Source organism: Amphiprion ocellaris, chromosome 24 (assembly GCF_022539595.1).
Source record: "Amphiprion ocellaris isolate individual 3 ecotype Okinawa chromosome 24, ASM2253959v1, whole genome shotgun sequence".
NCBI classification, from domain to species: Eukaryota; Metazoa; Chordata; class Actinopteri; family Pomacentridae; genus Amphiprion; species Amphiprion ocellaris.
In genome coordinates, this window is record NC_072789.1 from 18,887,037 (window position 1) to 18,909,792 (window position 22,756).

General features: G+C 34.9%; 1 protein-coding gene across 8 annotated transcripts in view; it reads left to right on the forward strand.

Moving 5' to 3' along the window:
* The window catches only part of agap1 (ArfGAP with GTPase domain, ankyrin repeat and PH domain 1), a 159,539-nt gene that overhangs the window by 60,193 nt on the left and 76,590 nt on the right, over positions 1 to 22,756 (forward strand). For all 8 annotated transcript variants that reach the window (XM_055008573.1, XM_055008574.1, XM_055008575.1 and 5 more), the window contains 3 exons: positions 11,156 to 11,283; positions 13,634 to 13,789; positions 15,743 to 15,835. In XM_055008573.1, the coding sequence (XP_054864548.1) occupies positions 11,156 to 11,283; positions 13,634 to 13,789; positions 15,743 to 15,835 (377 nt within the window). The remainder of the gene's footprint in view (positions 1 to 11,155; positions 11,284 to 13,633; positions 13,790 to 15,742; positions 15,836 to 22,756) is intronic.

The following is a 22,756-nucleotide window of genomic DNA, read 5'->3' on the forward strand; positions in this document are numbered from 1 at the left end:
GTGAAGCCAGAGGCCGTGGCAGTGGCTGCAGCTCAGCTAATTAACCGCCGACTCGGTGTCATCCATTTCCCTCTAATTACAGCCGTTAACCCCGCGCCTGCCGACCGCCGCCGCTTCATTAACGTCTCCGCCGCCTTCCTCTTATTAATGTGCTCTCAGAGTGTAAAAAATGAGCCGCAGGGTTTACGATTCGCACAAAACTTTCCTCCTCAGCCTCTTCCTTGTTTGCCTCCTGCTTCCACTAATCGTGTTGAACATGAAGTTGTTGCTGCTGAGGTTTGTGACCTTTAACGTCCTTGTTGTGTTGAGTCGATGCTCGGCTCCCAGAGCTCCTGCAGCGTACGTTTGGTCGACAGTACGAGACACAAAACGGCCGAAAAGAGATGCAAAACCAACACAAATGACAACAAAAAGATGCAAAACAACCAGATGTGACCCAAAACTATGGCAAAGAGAATAAATCTGTGGATGTTCTCAGTCATCCAGGTCATGATAAGTCTCAAGCAAGCATAAGTTATGGCAACTGGACTAACCTCGTGTGAGTCGAGAACGTTTCACCTCTCATCCAAGAGGCTTCTTCAGTTCTCCAGAACTGAAGATGAAGAGCTGAAGAACTTATGGCAAAGAGATGTTAAAAGATTAAGAGGAGACAAAAAAGAGCTACAATGGAAACAAATATATGCTAAATAGCAAAAAGTGACATAAAATGACCACAAATTGGAATTAAATGACCAAAATATGAGGTAAAACTACCACAAGGACACATAAAATGACCAAAATGAGATGCAAAACAGATAAAATGGCAACAAAACTTCCAACAGATCCAGGTTGTGGTTGGGCAGATGTCAGCCTCAACCTGTCGGGGAGAGGTTAAAACACACACAACTACAACAAATACATGTGAGATGACCAAAAAGGGACACAAAAGAGAGAAAATCGCAAGAAAAATATGCAAAATAACCAAAATGTGACTGAAAACCACCACAAAAGATGGTAAAAGGACCAAAATGAGGCGCAAAACAATGAAATGGCAACAAAAATATGCTAAAAATATCCAACGTGAAACAAAATGAACAAATTGTAACACAAAAGATGTAAAATGACCAAAATGTGACACAAAAGTGTAAAAAAAAAAAAAAAAAAAGGCAAGAAAAATATGCAAAGTACCCAAAATGTGACACAGAACTACGACAAACAGATGTGAAATGACAAAATGACACGCAAAGCAGATAGAATTGCAACAAAACCTCCTGCAGAACCAGAGTCTGGATCTGCAGACGTCTGCCTCGATCAAAAATATACAAAATACGCGACACAAAACTACCACGACAAAAGATGTAAAATGACCAAAATAAAGCAGAAAAAGAGATAAAATGTCAACTAAAATACACTTAGAATATCTAAAATCAAAGTTTCCCCTAAACATCTGAGGTAGTTGTGAGATGAGATCAGAATAAAACGATGTAATAAGTAAAGTCGCTGCTCTGCTCCCAGAGCTCCTGCAACACCATCACTGCTCTGCTTTTACCTGGCAGGAAGGGACGACAGGGACTAGTTTCTGTGGAGGACGGTTACCTGATGCTGGGCAGAGTGGCTGTGTGTTGCTGTGTGTCTGTTTGTGTGTCTGTTGTGTGTCTGTTGTGCTGCTGTAGCTGCGTTTGTCCTGCAGGGGGCAGCGCAGGAGCAGAGATACACAACCTGGAAATGTGAAGAGTCTCTGAAACACTTCAAGAAGAAGATGTGCGTGTTGTGTGATTGTGTGTGTTGTGTGATCATGTGTTATTGTGTGTGTTGTGTTTGTGTGTCTCGGCCCAGGAGGAACGTTTCCTCCCTAAACGCTGCCTTATTATCCTCTTAATTATTCCACTGTGTGTGTTTCTGAGCGTTATTGTGTAATTGTGTGTTTCTAAATGTGATTGTGTGTGTGTGTGTGTGTGTGTGTGTGTGTGTGTGTGTGTGTGTGTGTGTGTGTGTGTGTGTGTGTCTGACACTGTCTCCTTGCATTTTTCTCGTCATTATCCCAAATTAATCAGTTTTCTAATCATCCAGCAGAACGATGAGTTTAATGTTTTCTGTCCACGCAGCCCCAAGGAGTGTGTGTGTGTGTGTGTGTGTGTGTGTGTGTGTGTGTGTGTGTGTGTGTGTGTGTGTGTGTGTGTGTGTGTGTGTGTGTGTGTGTGTGTGTGTGTGTGTGTGTGTGTATGTGTGTGCGCATAACTGTGTATATGTGTGTATTTATGTGTGTTTTGTGCGACTGTATTTCTATGTGTGCTCTTGTTTGTGTTGTTTTGTGGGTTTTTCTTTGCTTTCTTTTCACTGTATGTTTGTGTTTTTCCGTGTGTGTGTAAATTGAAAGTGTGTAACAGATTGTGTACCTGCACTCACACACACACACACAGCGTTGTTTCCTGTCTTTACAAAATAAAAGCTTGCATTAATATTTAAATTCATATTTTTTTGCAATATATTGTTTAAATATTAAATATTTTAATTAGAATCTTCACAATAAATTTGCCACTAAACTGAAGTTTGTATCAGATTTTTTTATCATCTATTTGACCAAATATCTGAAATAAATTTCACCTAAATAAATAAAAATATTAATAATAAACCAGTAAATATTTCACTTCTTATTTCATTGTTTCACTTTTATTTTAATTAATTTACAGTCAAATAAACTTCAGACTTTTAACCCTGAAAAGTTTAATTGCTGCATAAATTAATTTAATATTTTTAAATAAATATTTAAATCTTCCACAATCTCACAGAAACACTTCATATTAAAAAAAGGCTAATTATTTCTAAGTAATTTATTTAGTTTTTGACAAAATATCTCAAAATTTTAATTTGAACAGTAATAATTCAGCTTTAGTCACAAAAGCTGCACATTCATAATAATAATAATATAAAATATATATGCATAAACTAAATAATATTAATTAATAATACAGAGAATTTAATCTAATATTTATTTCTTTAATTTTTTTTGAGTTCACAATAAATTACTGCCATTGATCTGAGCTCTTTTTATATTATTTGTTATTAATTATGGTTGTATTGTTATTATTTATATATTTCATTTATGTTTTAAAGTTATTTTATAATCTTCTGAAGTTTTAATCACAAGACAAAGAATTTCTTCTTATTATTTTTGTTTTTTATTTATTCATTTTAAACTGAATATCTAAAAGAAATCTCAGTTTACAAAATACAACCAGATAAATAATAATAATAATAATAATAATAATAATAATAATAATAATAATAATAATAATAATAATAATAATAATAATAATAATATGCATATAATATAATTTATTCATTACTTACTTATTTATTTTTGAATCTTCCACAGCTTTAGTCTCACAGGAAAACTATTAAAGTACATTAAATTATTATTTTTTAAATAGTTCTGAATATTTTTTACGTCTTTTATCTACAAAATATATTACATTTTAAATTAAATATTAAAAATAGGAAATCCGTCATTTAAATACTTTGTTTACAGTTTCATCTTTTCTTTTCTAGTAATCTGATATTTTTTATTAACTAATAATAAACACATTTTTCTCCTAATTAATTTAAATTCATCTCCTGCAGATGTTATTGGACGCTGATCAATGGATTTATGCAGATTATTCATTGATTGGTTTTCTAATTCCTCCCTCATGCAGACCTCCTCCTTCTTCTCCTCCTCCTCCTTCTTCTCCTCCTCCTTCTTCTCCTCCTTCTTCTCCTTCTCCTCCTCTGATAGTTTCCAAACCCTCACATTTAAAGGACATTCTTCTCCTGGTGTTTGCTGATGATCTGTGAATGAAATCAGGATTTATGGTTATGGATAGGTCTGTCTATTGATCTCTGGTATATCTCCATGACCTTCGCATCATCGGCCGGAGGCGGCGAGGGGGGCGGGGCTTTAAATCCTCATCACTCTTGTATTCGGCCTCATGATCGTCATGGCGACAGGCGGAAAGCAGAAACGCTGATTCGCACGAATCAGAGTGAAGTCGAGACTCGAACCGTGCAGGTCGTAGTTTCACTTTGTCCTCGTGGAGAAACTCGTACGTCTGATGGTTTTAATGCTGCAGGTTTCCTCTTCTACCATCATACTTCCACCTCCGTGCTTCACTGTCAGGACTATGCATCCACTGTGCTAGTCCTGGACAGATTTACACCTTGATGTGTGTCCTTGTGTGTCTTTTTGTGGTGGTTTTAGGTCTTTTTGTGGTCATTTTTGTGTCTTGCGCAGCCACATATCATGAGACTGCTACATCCATGCTTCACTGTCAGGACTGTGCATTCACTGTTGTAGTCCTAGTCAGATTGACACCTTGATGTGTGTCTTTATGTGTCTTTTTGTGATCGTTTTACATCTTTTTGTGGTCATTTTGTATCTTTATTCTTGTTTTGTACCTTTTAGTAGATGTTTCATGTCTCTTTGCGATAGTTTTGCGTCTTTTTGTGGCTGTTTTGTGTATTGTAGTGCTCATTTCATGTTTCCAAGAGGTAGTTTTACACCATTTTGTGGTCATTTTTACTGTTTGTGGTCGTATTTTGGCTTTATGGTCATCTTACCAACACCTTTAGCTCTCATACAGGCCCATATCATCATACTTCCACCTCCATGCTTCACTGTCAGGATTCACTGTGGTAGTTGTGGTCTGATTGACACCAACCCCATTGGTCATTGCACCATTTTGTGGTTGTTTATTGTCTCGATGTGGTGTTTATGTGTCTTTTGGTGGTCGTTTTTAGGTTTTTTACTGTTAATTTTTGCCGTTTTGCACACTCCCACCTCCGTGCTTCACTGTCAGGACTGTACATTCACTGTTGTAGTCCTGGTCAGGTTCATGCTGATGTTTCACTCCAACACCATCGTTTTGTGTCTTTTTGTTGTCTCTTTGTAGTTGTTTTACATCTTTTTGGGGTTATTTCATGTCTCTTTATGTTCGTTCTCCATTTTTTGTAGATAGTTTGTGTCATTTTAGGTCTTTTGTGTCCATTTTTGCACTAATTTAGCCCCACATCATCACACTTCCTCCTCCATGCTTCACTGTCAGGTCTATACATCCACTGAGGCGGTCCTCATGTTGAATTTATCTTGGTCCTTTCTCACCTACGAACCCACTGAAGCTCTGACGTGATTTTGTGACGTAGTTTAGTTTAAATGTAAATAACTTGGTAACACTTAGCGCTAATTTTCTAAAAATGACATTTGAGCCGACAGGAAGTGATGAATTCAGGCGTTAATCTGCAGCGATGTGAAGAATCAGCTCAGACTGAACTAATATTAATAATGATGACCGTCGGTGTGCTTCCTTTGTGTTTGGTTGTGTGTCTGTGTGTGTCGTGCATTTAACGTGTGGTTTCCTGTAATGGGAAGTGAAGCCTGGTCCGGTCGGGGGGGAGTGACCTCTGAGTGAGGGATGGAGGGGGGAGGAAGGGTGACAGCGTCGCACTCCCTCGTCCATCAGAGCGCTAATTTAATTAGCCTAATTACACCGACAAGAACCGCCAACTCTCACACACACACTCACATGCACACACAGACACACACTCACACACACACACACACACACACACACACACACACACACACACACACACACACACACACTCTTCTTCTTTTAATCCGTGTCAGAGTGCAGACTGAGAGCGCTTCGTTAGCGTCGCTAACGAGCTCCAATGACCACCAATGTTCTCACACTGAAATGTCCGAGTTCCGTTTCTTTAATTCGAATCAACTGGAGGATTTTCTGGACGCTGATCAAACACATAAATCCACTTTTTATCCATCATTCCTCATCTGTTATTGATCAGGAATCAGACAAACAGCTGAGGTAAAACATCACAACGATCCAGTAAAACTCAGATATCAGAAGATGTTTCCATAATTTAACGTTTCATTCACATTTCACCACAACTTCAGTCAAACAAAAATTTTACAAGTTTGATGAATGTTAGGAAAACATGTTTAGTCAAATAAAACCAAGATAAACTTGTTGGATGGTGACAGTGAATGGATAATCCTGACAGTGAAGAACTGAGTCTTATAATGCATCAGATCAGTCAAAATTAAGGCCTAAATGTAATGAATTTTTAGCAATTTAATGTCTGAAATGTTATGATTTTATGGGATTCACACTAAAATTTGGGTACAAACTGTTATATTTTTAATTTTTAAAAATTTTTTCCTCATTTTTTACAAAGTTGACAAGACTTTTAAGGAGACATTTCCATAATTTAGGACGGTCACCTCTGTTAAACAAAAGCAAATTTCACCATAACCTCAGTCAGGAAAACATGTTTTGGTCACATAAAACCAACATAAACTTGTTTCACGATGACAGTGAAGAACAGAGTCTTATAATGCATCACATCAATAAAAATTTAGGCCTAAATTTCACAACGTTTAATAAAGAATTTTCTTTTTAATTTTATGCAAAATTTTCAAATTTATTATGAAAAATAGTTATGAAACTTAATGCAGTCAGCTTGACAACTTTGGCATAAATGTAAAAAAAGAAAAGAAAACAACAGTTTGTACCCAAATCAAATTTGTAAAAACAGCCATTTAAAAAAAAAAAAAAAACTAAAATTCATTAAATTTACACCTTAACTTTGACTGATGTGATGCATTACAACACTCTGTCATCAAAAATTTTTTTTCTTGATCCTATCTGACAAAAAATGTTTTCTGAACATTCACCAAGCCTCTAAAGATTTTTATTTAACTTGACCTGTCGTAAAATTTGCTGATGTAGTTTAGTTTAACAAAAATTACCGCCTTAAATTATGGAAATGTCTTTTTAAAAGGCTCCACAATTTGGCATAAATATTTTTTTTTTTTTTAAAACAACAAAAAAAAAACAACATTGTACAAAATTATGATATGATGCATTATAAGACTCTGTTCTTCACTCGTCGTCGAACAAACATATCTTCATCTCATTTGACCAAAACATGTTTTCCCCCAAAAAAACTTTTGAAATTTGCTGATGTTTAACAGAGGTTACCTCCTTAAATTATGGAAATGTCTTCTTTAAAGGCTCGACAACTTTGGCAGAAATGTGGGAAAAAAACTAACAAAAAAAAACCCAACTCAGTTTGTGTCTAAATTTTGTCATAAATTCATAAAATTCCAGACATTAAATTCCTAAAAACAGATTTTTTTTAAACTAAAACTCATGAAATTTAGGCCCTAATTTGACTGATGTGATGAATTATTATTATTCTGTTCTTCACTGTCAGGATTGTGCATTCACTGGCGTTATCAGACAAACTTGTCTTCTGAAAAATCTTGACAACTTTGAAATTAAAAAAAAAAAACAATTATTTTTCCCACTACACAGGAATTTGGAGCCACGTCTCGATTGAGGTTCATCAAATGACAATCGTGCTAATAAATAGTTTTGTTTTTGAGTGGAAATCAGTTTGTTTTGGTGTAATTTGACGGCGTCTTTGCTCTTGGACTGCAGCAGGTTGCAGTGAATCCTGCGACGCTGCGCCTGCAGCTGCAGCGTCAGCTCGTCTTCACGGCCATAAATCTGGAGGGAGACGTTTCCATTAGACGGACCGACAGCTTCAGAGCACAACGACGATTGATGGATAAAGTTAAACTGCATTAAGAAGCAGTTTAAACATTTAGCGCCGCCTTAAAATAACTGTTCTTAACGCTGAAGGTAAAATACAGCCTCCAGCCTGACAGCCGCCTGTCACTGAAACACAGAAAGAATAAAAATAAACCCACTTTTCTGCTCCTCAAGATGCTCATTTGAACATTTTGGACCTTCTTTTGTGAGATTTTGTCGATCAAATAATTAAACAACAGCCAGGAAACAAACACGATGTTTGACTAAACAACAACAATTAAAAGAAAACTAAATAAAAATGTAAAACACAACATTTTAGAAAACACACCTACATCAAACAGAAAATGTAAACAATTTTTTAAAAATACTACATTTTAGTAAACAGCATTTTAAAAAAAACAAAAAACACATGACAGGAAGAAAAACTTTAGAAAACACAACAATAAAACAAAAAATATGAAAACACAACAAAAAGACACAACACTTGACAAAAAACATTTTAAAAAAACCACACCAAAACTGAAAACACAACAAAATTTTAAAAACAGAACAACAAAAAAAAACAACAATAAAAAAACAGAACAAAGCAGAAAAAAAAATTCAGACAACACAACAGAAATTTCAAAAACATTTCAAAATACGTACTAAAAATAAAATTTCAGAAACCAGCAGCAAAAACGAAAATTTTAGGAAGCACAAAATTTTAGAAAACATTTTACAAAACACATTTCCAAATATAAACAACATGTCAGGAAAACAAATTAATTTTAAAAAACACAACAAACAGAAAACACAACCAAATTTTTGAAAATAGTAAATTTTTACAAACCATTACCTTTAAAAAAAAATCTAAAAAGAAAACATGACAGGAAAAGGTAAACTTTAGAAAACACAACAAAACAGAAATTGCTATGTTATATGTAAAAATGCAACATTCCAAGAAACACCACAACAAAAAAATAATGTTTTAGGAAGCAACAAAACAAGGATTTTTTTTTTTGAAATACAGCAATAAAGCTGAAAAAAAAAAGAAAAAGCAATAAAACAAAAAAAACACAACAAAATTTTAGAAATTACAACTTTTTACAAAACCCAGCATTTTAAAAGAAACACAACAAAAACGGGAAAAAAAATCAAAAATTAGAAAATGCAACAATAATAAAAATAATGTTTTAGAAAATACCAACAAAAGGGACATTTTTTAGAAAACAGAACAACAAAACCGAGAACAACACAATTTTTAGAAACACAAAATTTTAGAAAACATTTTACAAAACCCAACATTTCAAAAACATAAACAAACACAACGTGACGGCAAAAGAACATTAGAAAACACAAAAACAAATCAGAAAATGCAGCAAAAGTTTAGAAAACGCAACATTTCCAGAAACACAACAAACACTAAATGTTGTTTTCTGAAAAGTTGTGTGTTTTTTTTAAAAATTTGTTTTATAAAATGTTGACTTTTGTTGTTGTGGTGTGTCGGGTTCTGTAAAACCTCGTATTTCCTGTTTTGTGTTGTTGTGTTTTCTTGTTGTGTTTTGCACCTTTGGTCTTCCGTACTTCGGTTCATTCTGACATCAGTTTGTAGTTTTGATCTCCAGACTTTATTTATTTCTTTTTGGTTTCTACTTTGTGTATTCGTTGTCATCTCGTTGTGGCTCCGTTTTGTGCATCGTCTTTGATTGTGTCGGTTTAGATCCAGCTGAAAGTGTGTTTGATCAGCGGTTCTTCTTTCGCTTCTTTAAACTGGGAGTTTGTTCCTCGGCTGCCCTTCTCTCGGCCCGAGTCACCTGGAGGTAAAAATGTTTACGAGCTTCTCCTCGTTAACGAAGCCGCAGCCTTAACGAGCCCAATTAAAAGAATGGCTTCATCTGAGGGTTTATAGGAGCCGAGGCGATGGAGTCACTAAAGTCACTTTTACTGATTGGTTTCATTATTCTGCTTCGGGTTTCCTGTTTGAGATTCAAAAATGACATAAAATATCAAATTAACTGATAAAACTGTTGTCGTGGAGAAATCTGCTGATGGAGAGTCGGAAAAAGTTTCTCTAAACTGCTTCTTTTAACTAAAACTCATCAAATTTAGGCCTAAACCTGGATTAATCAGTATTTTAATCCTCACGCAATGAGGATTAAATGTTGACTGCAATGACAAATGAAACAAAATTTTTGGAAAAAAAACTTCTTGTTTTTTCAGGAAACACAACAAAACAGAAAAAATATTTAGAAGAAAACAACACTTTAGAAAAGAAAAGAATATTTGACAAATCACTAATTCAAAAAACACAAGAAAACAACATTTTAAAAAGGCACCTCTTCAGATAACACAAAAAAATCTTGGAAAACCCAACGACAAAAAAAAAGGAAAAAAGTTGGACAATAACAACCACATTTTAGCAAACACATTTTAGAAAACAATATTTTAGAAAAAGTTTTAGAAAACACAAAAAATGGGAAGAAAATGGAAATCAAAACGAAATTATTTTTAAAAAGTAATTTTAGAAAACACAACAACAAAAGAAAAACATTTTCAAAATAACAACCATGTTTTTAGAAAATGACGAAATTTCAGAAAAGAATGTTTGAGAGGAAACAACATTTTAAAAAACAAAACAAACCAGAAAAGAAACTTGGAAATCAATACAAAGGTTTTTTTTTTTTTTTTTTTTTTAAAGAAAACATTTTTAGGAAACAACAACAACAAAACCATAGAAGAGGAAAAAAGTTGGAAAACAACAACCAGATTTTAGCAAACACATTTTACTAACTAACAATACTTCAGAAAACAGAAGAAAACAAAAAAACTTGGAAATCAAAACAAGAAAAATCCTTTGAAAAGAAAAAAAAATTAGAAAACACAACAACAACATAAAAATATTTTGTAAAATAACAACCGTGTGGTTAGAAAACAGCAAAATGTTGACAGAGCAAGAATAAAATGGAAAACAACATGTAAGAGACATTTTCCGGATAAAAAAGAAATTAAAAAAAAAAAAAAAAAAAAAGAAACAACCAAACAGAAAGCACGTCAATGCATTTAAACGTGTTTATCGTGTTTCTGATGCCCCCTAGTGGCCCCAAAAAACCTTTATTGCAGGTTTAAATTTGAATATTTTCACACCAAAGATTTAGCTGCTGTTTTAGCTTCATCAACACTTTATCTCCCAAAGGAACAGAAACAAACTGAGAAAAGGTTTGATAATGAAATGAGCCAATGAGCAGCCGTCTTCCTGTATGAGCAGCCAATCAGAGAGGAGGATGGCGTCGTCTTCAGGAACGTAAATACAATGTTTTTGGTTAAATTCTGGTTTGAAACTGAACTTTCAGGCTCTAAAATTCCTGCAGGAAATTCTGACACTTTCATAAAACCACAAAGCTGAAAAAAGCACAACTCAGAACAAGGAAAGGAGGGAGTTCCTTCTTTTCTTGTCCTGAGTTGTGGAGAAAAGGAGAATTCTGTGCCAGTTTAAACTGCCGCAGAGTTTCTCCTGTTCCCGTTGTTTTTCCTGATTGTCGTTCTTTGCTGAGTTGTGACCGTTTGTGTTGCATTTGTTGTTGCAGTTGCCCAGAAGATCGTCGCCACCAGGAAGAAGCAGCAACTCTCCATCGGACCCTGCAAGTCGCTGCCCAACTCGCCGAGTCACTCGTCCGTCTGCTCGACACAAGTGTCGGCCGTCCACATCAGCCAGGTGAGAGGTCGACAACGCTACACAACTCACATCCTGGAGGCCCAAACCGACACACAAACTTTACTGAAGTTACACTTGAGAGACGTAAATACAGTCGTAGTGCCACGAATCAGACGTCGTAATCCATTCTTGTTTCTATTAACGACACAGAAAGACGCAAAATAACCACAGAAATACAAATATTTATAATACCACAAAATGACGTAAAACTTTCACATGAACACACAAAACAACCGGAAATAGATGCAAGATGATGCAAAAATAACCACAAAAAGACACAAAATGACAACGAAAAGATGGAAAACTTCCACATAAAAAGACAGAAGACCAAAAAATATGCGACAACAACAGTAAGGTCAACAAAAATACACAAAGGGACCATAAGAAGATGCAAAATGACCACAATGAGGTGCAAAATTACCACAAAACAACACAAAAGGACCATACAAGATGTAAAATTATGAAAAAAATATGGAACATTTCCACAAAACAACCAAAAAATTACAAAACAACATCAAAGATACACAAAGGGTCACAAGAAGATGGAAAATGACCACAAAAATGACCCAAACTAATACAAAACAACAAAGAACGACCACAAGATACAAAACGAACACAAAGAAACACAAGATGATCACAGAGACACAAAATGATCACAGAAAGATGTAAAGTTACCACAGAGACACTCGAAATTAACACAAAAGGAACCAAACTATCACAAAAAGACTCGAAAGACACACATTGACCACAAGAAGATGCAAAACCAAAACAAAAATATGCAAAATGACCACAAAAATCACTAAACTACCACAAAAGGATTCAAAATACCATAAAAAGATAACAAATGACCATAAAAAGATGTTAAACCAACAGTAAAAGTCACAAAATGAACACAAGAATGACCCAAAATACCACAAAGTTCTGCTAAATAACAACAATGAGGTGAAAATTCACGGCAGAGAGACTCAAAAAAGCAAAAAATGCAAAATAATGCAAAACAACGACAAAAAGACTCGGTACGATCAGGTCGGGGTGATAGTAAGTGCCGAGTCCTGACAGTGAAGAACCACAAAGAGTTTAACGTTTTCAATTAGGAACATGTTGAGTTGAAGGAAACCAAGGTTCCTCCAGAATCTTCATTGTTCCTCCAGAATCTTCATTGTTCCTACAGAATCTTCCGTTCTTCCTCCAGAATCTTCCGTTCTTCCTCCAGAAACTTCCATACTTCCTCCAGAATCTTCCATACTTCCTCCAGAATCTTCCGTTCTTCCTCCAGAATCTTCGTTCTTCCTCCAGAATCTTCCATTCTTCCTCCAGAATCTTTGTTGTTTCTCCAGAATCTTCGTTGTTCTTCCAGAATCTTCGTTCTTCCTCCAGAATCTTCCGTTCTTCCTCCAGAATCTTCTGTTCTTCCTCCAGAATCTTCTGTTCTTCCTCCAGAATCTTCGTTCTTCCTCCAGAATCTTCGTTCTTCCTCCAGAATCTTCCGTTCTTCTACCAGAATCTTCCGTTCTTCCGCCAGAATCTTTCGTTCTTCCTCCAGAATCTTCCATTCTTCCTCCAGAATCTTCCGTTCTTCTACCAGAATCTTCCATTCTTCCTCCAGAATCTTCGTTCTTCTACCAGAATCTCTTCGATCGTCGTCCTTCAATCCTCCATTGATTAGTCATTAAAAAGCCATCTTTCAGCCGCCGACTCCCCAGAGACAAACGCTTATCTGCACCGCCTCCACACAGCTGATCGCACTGCAGAGGATTCACTGTCAGAGCATCACAGACACACAATGGTAATAAAAGACACTAAATTACCACTAAAGACGTGAACATACGACTAAAAGATCATAAAACAACCAAAAAGAGACAAAAACGACTAAATAGAGACACTAAAAGACCACAGAGATGAAAAAGTCCTATAAAAAGACACAAAATGACCACAAAATATGCAAATGACCACAAAGAAACACAAATTGACCACAAAAACCACACAAGATACATAAAGTGACAATAATGACACACTAAATCATTACAAAGAAACACCAAATGACTAAAAAAAGACCACACAACGATGTAAAAGTCCTACAGAAAGACCCAAAACCAATACATACACAAAATTACCACATAAAGATGCAAAATTCGTATGTAGCTGTTTCACAGCTACAAAGAGACACAAAATTACCAAAAAGAGACAAAAAAATTACGGTATAAAGATGTAAAAGTCCTACAAAGGCACAAAACCATTACAAAGAGACACAAAATTACCACGAAGAAACATAAAACCACCACAAAGAGACACAAAACCACCTCAAAGAGACACAAACCACCACTAACATCTCTCCTTCCTGTTTTTCCAGACCAGTAACGGTGGAGGAAGTCTCAGCGATTATTCGTCTTCGGTGCCATCGACTCCCAGCACCAGTCAGAAGGAACTCCGGATCGATGTTCCTCCGGCCACCAACACCCCGACGCCGGTCCGGAAACAGTCCAAACGCCGCTCTAACCTCTTCACCGTGAGTAACGACTAAAACGTCTCCATGACAACACCTCAGAAATCCACGTTTATATCCTCAGAAACGTGCATAGTCCTGACAGTGAAGCACAAAAAGTTATATTCAATGTTTCTGAGCGTTTTTTTACCCGAATGTCTGATAAAACGTCCTTTCATTGTTAGACTTTTGACACCAGAGTTTTAAAACAACACAAAAACAACACAATACAGAAAACTGGGATCTTTTAGGATATAAAACTGATATTTTCTTCATTAATTAATCTAAAAAATGTGTAAAAGTTGAAAATGGCGTATTGAAATGTGATTTTTACTCAAATAGATTCAGTTTTCTGTGATATTAAAACTGAGGAACAACAAACATTTGGAACTTTTGGCTTAACTGAGCTTTTATTGATAATATCCTGAGAAACTGAAGATGCAGAGTCCTGACAGTGAAGCACCAAAAGTGTTCTATTCAGTGTTTGAGTGTATTTTTACCCGAGTGGCTGATTATTGTTAGACTTTTGACAGTAGAACATTAAAACTACATAAAATCAATAGTTTTTTTTAATGTTGGTTTCTGCATTTATTGTGATTTAGCATCAAGTCGTGACTATATTCACATTTTTGGATTTGAAACTGAGAATATCCCAGATAATTGACCTGAAACAAGCAAATATTTGGTATTTTTGCCAAAAAATGTCCTAAATTAGTCCAAAAATTACTGTAAAATTGCCCAAAAGGACAATAACTGGGTTTAAAATGACTCAAAACTTGTCCAAAACAATGAAAATCGTCCAAAATGACTTAAACGTCCAAAATAATGAAAAATGTGCGGAATTACCAAAAAATGTCCAAAATGATCAAATATATGTCCAAAATTGACTCAAAATCTGTCCAAAATCATTTATACTGTGCAAAATTACTCAAAAAAATGTCTGAATTTTTTTTTAAAAATCGCCAAAATAAGAACTTGATTTAAATTTACTCAAAACTGTCCAAAATGACAAAAATTTTGAAAAAAAAACATTGGATCAAAATCTTTTCAAGACAACCAAAATCTGAACAAAATGACTCAAAAATTTGTCTTATATCATTCAAAAAATTTGCCTGAAACAACTCAAAAATTGTTAAATGACTCAATAATTTATCCTAAATGACTTAAAAAATTTGTCCTAATGGATTCAAATTGTTTTCCCAAATCATTCAAAAAAATATTTCAAAACATTTTAAAAATTTGTCCTAAGCAGCTCAAAAGTTGTCCTGAATGACTTGAAATTTGTCCTAAATAGCTCAAAAATTTGTCCTAAATTACTTAAAAAATGTCTTTTTCCTAAATTATTAAAGAAATGTTTCAAAACATTCAAAACAATTGTCCTGAATGACTTGAAATTTGTCCTCAATAATTAAAGAAATTATCCTAAAGTTTTTCAAAAATTTGTCCTAAATCCCCCAAATTGGTCCCATTGGATTCAAAACATTTGTCCCAAATGACAAAGAAAATGTCCTATTGGTTTCTAAATTAAAAAATTTGTCCTAAATCATTTTTAAAAATTCTAAATTATTTTTTCAAAATTGTCCTGAATGACTTGGAAATTTGTCCTCAATAATTTCAAAAATTGTCCTAAAATGTTCCGAAATCATTACGATAATGTTCCAAATAATTCAAAATATTTGTCCTAATGGTTTCAAAAACTGTCCTGAATGACGTCTACTAAATCATTCAAAAACTTCTCCGACATTGAAAAATTTGTTCTAACCAACTCAAAATGTTTTAAGTAATTATTTGCTTATTTCATGTGTTTTATTGAGGTTTTATCTGTTGAGAAGTTGTAAAGACTTCACATTTAAAGACGTCACCTTTAGCGTGGAGCTTTTTAAACGTCTCCTGGACCCGAGTTCCAGCAGAAACGACGGTTTTTCATGTTTCTGTAACGAGCCTCGGCTGAAGCCTCTCTCTGATCTCTATCTGCAGTCGAGGAAAGCGAGCGAAGCCGACAAGGACAAGAAAGGCCTGGAGGCTCGAGCCGACAGCATCGGCAGCGGGCGAGCCATCCCCATCAAACAGGTGAGCTCCTCTGAAGCCTCCTTAACACAAACACTTGACTTCAATTAGCGTCCGGGGTCTCGGGGGTCTGCCAGCCGTCATTAGCTCGCCGCTCGGACACTTCGGGCCTTTTCAAAGCCGCCGCCGCCTTTTCAAGGAACAAAAGCAGCAGCAGAAGAAGAGGAAGAAGAAGAAGAAGAAGAAGACGAGTCGACCTCCCGGCTGCCGCGGCGACGGCAGCACCTGAGTCTGATCCTAATTCCCCTCAAACGGGCAAATCAGCCAATTAGCGGCGCCGCGGCGGAGTCGCCTCGCCTCTGATCTGTGTTTGTTTCTGGAGAGGTTTGATCACGACCAAACGCTGGAGGCTAAACGTGTCCAAAGTCACGGAAAATTAGTCCAGAGGGGCTGAGAAGTGCTCTAGATGGGCTAAAGACCGGCCCAGAACGGCAAAAACATGTCCTAAATACCTCAACAGTTGTCCAGAAAGACAAAGCAATGTCTAGAATGATTCAAACTTGGTCCAAAAAAATCAGGATTTTTGCAAAATGACTCAAAATCTGTCCAAAATGACAATCATTGACCACAGAATTTTGTCTAAAATTACCCAACAATGGCAAAATCTGTCTTAAAATGTCTCAAAAATGGTCCAAATGGACCAAAGACTGGCCCAAAATGACAAAAAAATGTCTTAGTGCCTCCACAGTTGTCCAAAAAGACTTAAAATAACCCGCTAAATTATATATTTTTTAAAAAATGTTCGAAATTATTTATACTTGGTCCAGAAAGACACTTTTTATCCCCAAAATTGCTCAAAACAAAACAATTTGTCCTAAATGATTCTTTTTAAATTTTCCTAAATAACTCAAAAAATTGTCCTACAGAACTCAAACATTTGTCCTAAACTTTATGTAAATGATTCAAAATTTAGTCCTAAATGACCCTAATTGTCCAAAAAGACTTAAAATGTCTCTCTAAATTACAAAAATATTGTCTAGAATTATTCAAACTTGGTCTAAAAAAATCATATTTTTCTCCAAAACGACTCAGTGACTCAAAATTTGTCCAAAATGAAAATCACTGGCCAAAAAATGTGGTCTAAAGTTATCCAACGGTGACAAAACCTGTTTTAAATGACTCAGAAATGGTCCAAATGATTCAAAAATTTGTCCTAAATAACTCAAACATTTATTGTAAATGAATAAATAAGAAGATATTGTCTAAAATCACTCTACAACTGTCCAAAATTACTTAGAATTTTATAGTAAATGAGCTGTTGTCCAGAATTACAAAGTTTGTCTTCAGTGACTCAAATATTTTGCCTAAATCATTCAAAAATTTATCTTAAATTTGCCAAAAATGATTCAAAAATTTTGCCGGACTGATTCAAAAATTGTCCTGAATGACTTCGAAATTTGTCCTCAGTGACTCAAAATGTTGTCCTAAAGCATTAAAAAGTTTGTCCCTAATCATTCAAAAGAAATGCTCAAATTACTTCTAAATGAGTCAAATAAATGTCCAAAAATTGCTAAATGTGATGACCTAAAATTTGTTGAAAAGGATTTTCAAATTTTTCATGATTCCTACTTGGTCCAGAATTCTAAATATCTAACAACTATTTGTCCAAAATGACTCGAATATTGTCCAAAAAAAGTCACATTGTTTTCGTAAATGATTTTTAAAATGTCCAAAATGACTCCAATTTGGTCTAAATGATTTTAAAAAGTATCCTAAATGACTTATTTTTATTATAAAGGACTTGTTTTTATTATAAAGGACTTATTTTTGTTATAAATGACTTGTTTTTATTATAAAGGACTTGTTTTTGTTATAAATGACTTGTTTTTATTATAAAGGACTTGTTTTTGTTATAAATGACGTGTTTTTAATATAACTGACTTGTTTTTATTACAACAGACTTATTTTTACTGTAACTGACTCAGTAATTGTCCCGTCGCTGGTCTGTAAACGTCGTCTGAAGAGTCCCGGCGGTGGTTTCTCCTCAGGTCCATCATTAGTTCGGGTTTCCAGCCTCCTCCTGTTCCTCTTCAAAGTTCCACCTCTCCTCTCGTCTCGTTCCGCCGTTTCTACGGGAATAAAAGCAGCAGAAGAAGAAGCCCTCCCTGCTGCCACGGCGACGGCAGCACCTGAGTCTGATCTGGTTCCTCTCAAACGAACAAATCAGCCAATTAGCGGCGTCGCCTCGTCTGTGATCTCTAATGAACCAATCGGACGTCTGATTGATGGGCGAGCGACAGGAGAGAGAGAGAGACGGTTTCACTTTCACTTTCAGTAATTGCTGCCAAACGGCTGGAAGTCCTCCTGGGCTTCTTCTTCTTCTTCTGTGGTGTTGAAGCAGCACAGCAGGAAACACTTGAGGTTTCATTCCTAACCACAGCTGCTGCTGAGCTCATTTTATTCACCTTTTAAAGCCAAACTTTATTCTTTCCTGCTCATATTTTCACTAAAATACATTTTAACCCTCTAATGTCCAAATACTTTTAGCTCCTTTTTCATTTTTTCTGGCTTTGGGTTCTTTTCTTCAAGTCCTGCACCACAGAAACTCGTCTAGTGTGACACAAAATCTGTCCAAAATAATGTCGATTAAAATTACTCAAAAAATGTCTAAAATGTGTCTGAAAATGACTTACCAGTTGTCAGAAATGACTTAAAATGTGTCAAAAGGAACAAAAATTGTCCCAAAGTGCCCAAATTAACAAGAACTTGGTTTAAAATTACTCAAAACTGTGAAATTTATCCAAAATGACAAAATCTTAAGAAAAAAATTGTCTCAAAATATTTTCAAAACAACAAAAATCTGAACAAAATGACCTAAAAAGTGACGCAAAAAATTGTCCTCAATAATTCAAAAAATTGTCCAAAATTATTGAAAATTTTCTCCTAAGCAACTCAAAAGTTGTCCTGAATGATTTTGAAATGTGTCCTAAATCATTCAAAAAATTGTCCAACATAAATCTTTTTTTTCAAATAATTCAAAACTTGTCCTAAATGACTCAAAAAATGTCCTCAATGACTTTGAAATTTGTCCACAATAATTCAAACAATTGTCCTAAATTATTTAAAAATTGTCTTAAATGACTCTAAAATGTGGATTTAATCATTTAAAGATTTCTCCAACATTATTCAAAAATCTGTCCTAATGGATTAAAAATGTTTTTTTTTTTAAACGTTCTAAATCTTTCAAAAAAATTTTCCTAACCAACTTAAATTGTCCTGAATGACTTGAAATTTGTCAGTAATTACTCCAAAATGTGTCCTAAGTCTTTCAGGTCTTTTTTGTGTCTTTTTCCTCAGCAATTCAAAGATCTGTCCCAAATGACTCAACAAGTTGTCAGATATGATTCTAAAACAATTTCAAAATGAATCAAAAATTTGTCCTAAATCATTAAACAAAATTGTCCTGAGCAACTAAAAAATTATCCTAAATCACTTTGAAATTTGTCCTCAATGATTAAAAAATAATCCGTTAAAAAATGTGTCTGAAATCACTCAAAATTTTGTCCTAATGGATTCAAAAAAATTGTTCTAAATTATTAAAAAAATTGTCCTAAATGACTCAAAAATGTGTGTGAACGAGTTTAAAAAACATTTTACAGGTTAAACATTTTAGAAGGTGGTTGAATAATTAAATTAATAGTTTTTTAGGAGTCGAGTTTCTAATTTTATTTCTTTAAAAAGACAAAATTAAAACTGAGCTGGAAACTAAAACGCTTCGATGCTTAACATGTGAGAAAGTCGTGTGACGCGACTCAAAAATAGTCCTAAGTGATGAATAGTTAATTGATTAAAGCAGTTTATTGATGATTAAAAACCGTAATGAGAGGTTATTGATTAACATTAATCACCTGTCAATCAAACAGTGTGGGCGGGCTTGTTGTTCTTCTTCTACTGTTTATTATAGTGTGTGTGTGTTACTGTGTGTTACTGCGTGTTCCTGTGTGTGTGTTGTGGCCACTTGTTGCGTGTCCTGATCTCATTAGTGCGACTCTCAGCGCGACACTCGACATGTTGAGGTGACGAAGGTTCACTTCTAAAGGGAAACGCCCTCGTTAACGGAGTGGAGCTCGTTAAAACCCGCTCACACACTAACGAGGACGGGGCGGGATCCACTCTGACACAATTATCTGCTGCTAAACGCACACATTCACACGCAAACACACACATTTAGACACATTTAGACACATTCACACAGAGAAAAACAGCGTTCAGCTCCAGTGGAATGATTCATTTCTTCTTCTGCTCTGTTTTAGCCTCACGTCGGCCACAATTATTCCAAACCTGTCTGAACAAAAGATCATAAATCTTTACAAATGTGTTCAAAGTGGCTCGAAATCTGCCCTTAATAAACAAAAACACTTTAAAGAGTGACTCAGTCGTGTTTGTAGTGGCAAAAAAACATCCCAAAGTGCCTTAAACGTCTCAAATACGACTCATTGCAAAAATGACTCATAATTTGTCCAAAACTGCTAAAAAAAAGTCCAAAATGAATATAAATGAGCCTTAAATTTTTGAAAAATGTGAACAACTTATACATTTTAATGAATGAATTGAAACCTCAAAGTCCAAAGTGACTTCTAGTTTGTCTAAAACAGGAAAAAAAAGTCCAAAAGCATTAAAAATGTTTTGCAAAAAATATGACAAAAATATGTCAAAAAATACCAAAACTCGACCAAATAAGTGTTTAAATTGCTGAAAATAATTCCAAAGTTTCTGAAACTTGTTCCAGATGACACACAATTTGTCAAGTAAGACTTAAACCTGTCCAAAATGAGACAAATGGTTACATTTTTGAATGAATGACCCCAAACTGGCCAAAAAAAGGACTTGAAGAACCACGTTTGCAGTGTTGAACCATTTATTTTGGTTTTGGTCCATTTTTTTATGGTTTTGGACCCCTTTATTTTGATGTTGGACCCACATTTGTGGTGTTGGATGAATGTTTGAGGTGTTGGACCCATTTGTTTTGGTTTCGGACCTACATTTGTAGTGTTGGACCCATCTTTGTGGTTCTGGACCCATTGTTGTTGTGTTGGACCCATATTTGTGGTCCTGGACCCATGTTTATGGGGCTGGAAGCCCATTGTTGTGGTTCTGGACCCATCTTTGAATCCCAGACTGACTTCCAGCTGTGCGTTGTGCGCCTGGTGCAGCCTTCAGTCAGAACCAGATGTTTGGATGTTGAGCTTCGGTTCTGATGTTCGTCTCTGAGGATTCAGTCGCCGCTTCCTGCCGAGACGCCGCCACGCCGAGCTGCCGGCTTCCTGTCGTCCATCTTTGTTTACAGAGGCTGTTGGCGGCGCCGACATCTGCTCCACGACGCTAATTAGCCGCTAATTACCGGAGAGAGCGGCGAATCGCCGGCCGGCCGAGAGCTTTGAAAACTAACAATCTGACAAATTAATTTGCTGGAGCCGGCGGGACCAAGTCACTGTTTCCTGAAAGCTTTATTTACTCCGAGTCCACCTGAGACTGACGGCAGGTCCACTAATAAACGTCTTCATTTCTGCTGCTGGAACAGATTCTCACCGAGAACCAAACCAGTCAGAACTTCATCCAGAGTGGAAATAAAATCATTCTGGAAAAATGAAAAATGAGTTGTTGACCCTGGACATTTCAGTTCAGTTATGTTGAATTAATTTAGTCATTTTGTACCAGTTTGATGTCATTTATGATGAATGTTATTAGTTTGACAACGTTTTTGAAATGATTTTGGTATTTTGGACCAATCTGAAGTCATTTTGGACAAACTTTAAGGTCTTTTGGGAAAGTTTGAATGTTTTTTGACTAATTTTATGTCCTTTTGTACTAAACTTGTGCAACTTTTGTCAAAATTCTGACATTTCTTTGACAAAGTAACATATTAGTTAATAATATATTATGTATAATAGTATATGATAAAATAAACTGCATCTAAGATAACTCGAAACTGTAAAAAATGTGTTTTAATGACCCTCAAATTGTCCAAATTATAATAATATATTTTATTTGTATAGCGCTTTTCAAATTATTCAGTGTTGATCCAAACTGACTCACTATTGGTCCTAAATACTTCAAAACCTGTAAAAAATGATTTCATATTTGTCCACAAATTACTCAAAATGTTACCATAATGACTTAAATTTAATCTAAAATGACTTATTATTGCTCTAAACTGACTCAGTATTAATCTAAACTGACTTAATAATTATATAAATTGCCTTAATAATCTTATAAATTAACCTAATATTGATCTAAACTGACTTAATATTGATCTAAACTGACTTAATATTGATCTAAACTGACCTAATATTTATCTAAACTGACCTAATATTTATCTAAACTGACTTAACATTGACCTGAATTGACTTAATATTGATATACACTGACTATATATTGATCTTAGTCGACTCAGTATTGATCTAAACTGACTTATTGATCTAAACTGACTTAACATTCATCTAAACTGACTGAATATTGATCTAAACTGACTCAGTATTGATCTAAGATGACTTAGTATTTATTTAAACTGATTAAACATTGATCTAAACTAACTTAATATTTATGTGAACTGACTTATTGATCTAAATTGACTTAATATGAATCTAAACTGACTCAGTATTGATCTAAACTGACTTAATATTGATCTGAACTGACTTATTATTGATGTAAACTAACTAATTGATCTAAACTGACTTATAATTGATCTAAACTGACTTAATAACTATATAAATTGCCTTAATAATCGTATAAATTAACCTAATATTGATCTAAACTGACTTAATATTGATCTAAACTGACCTAATATTTATCTAAACTGACTTAATATTGATCTAAACTGACTCAGAATTGATCTAAACTGACTCAGTATTGATCTAAACTGACTCCGTTTTGATCTGAACTGACTCCGTATTGATCTAAACTGACTCAGAATTGATCTAAACT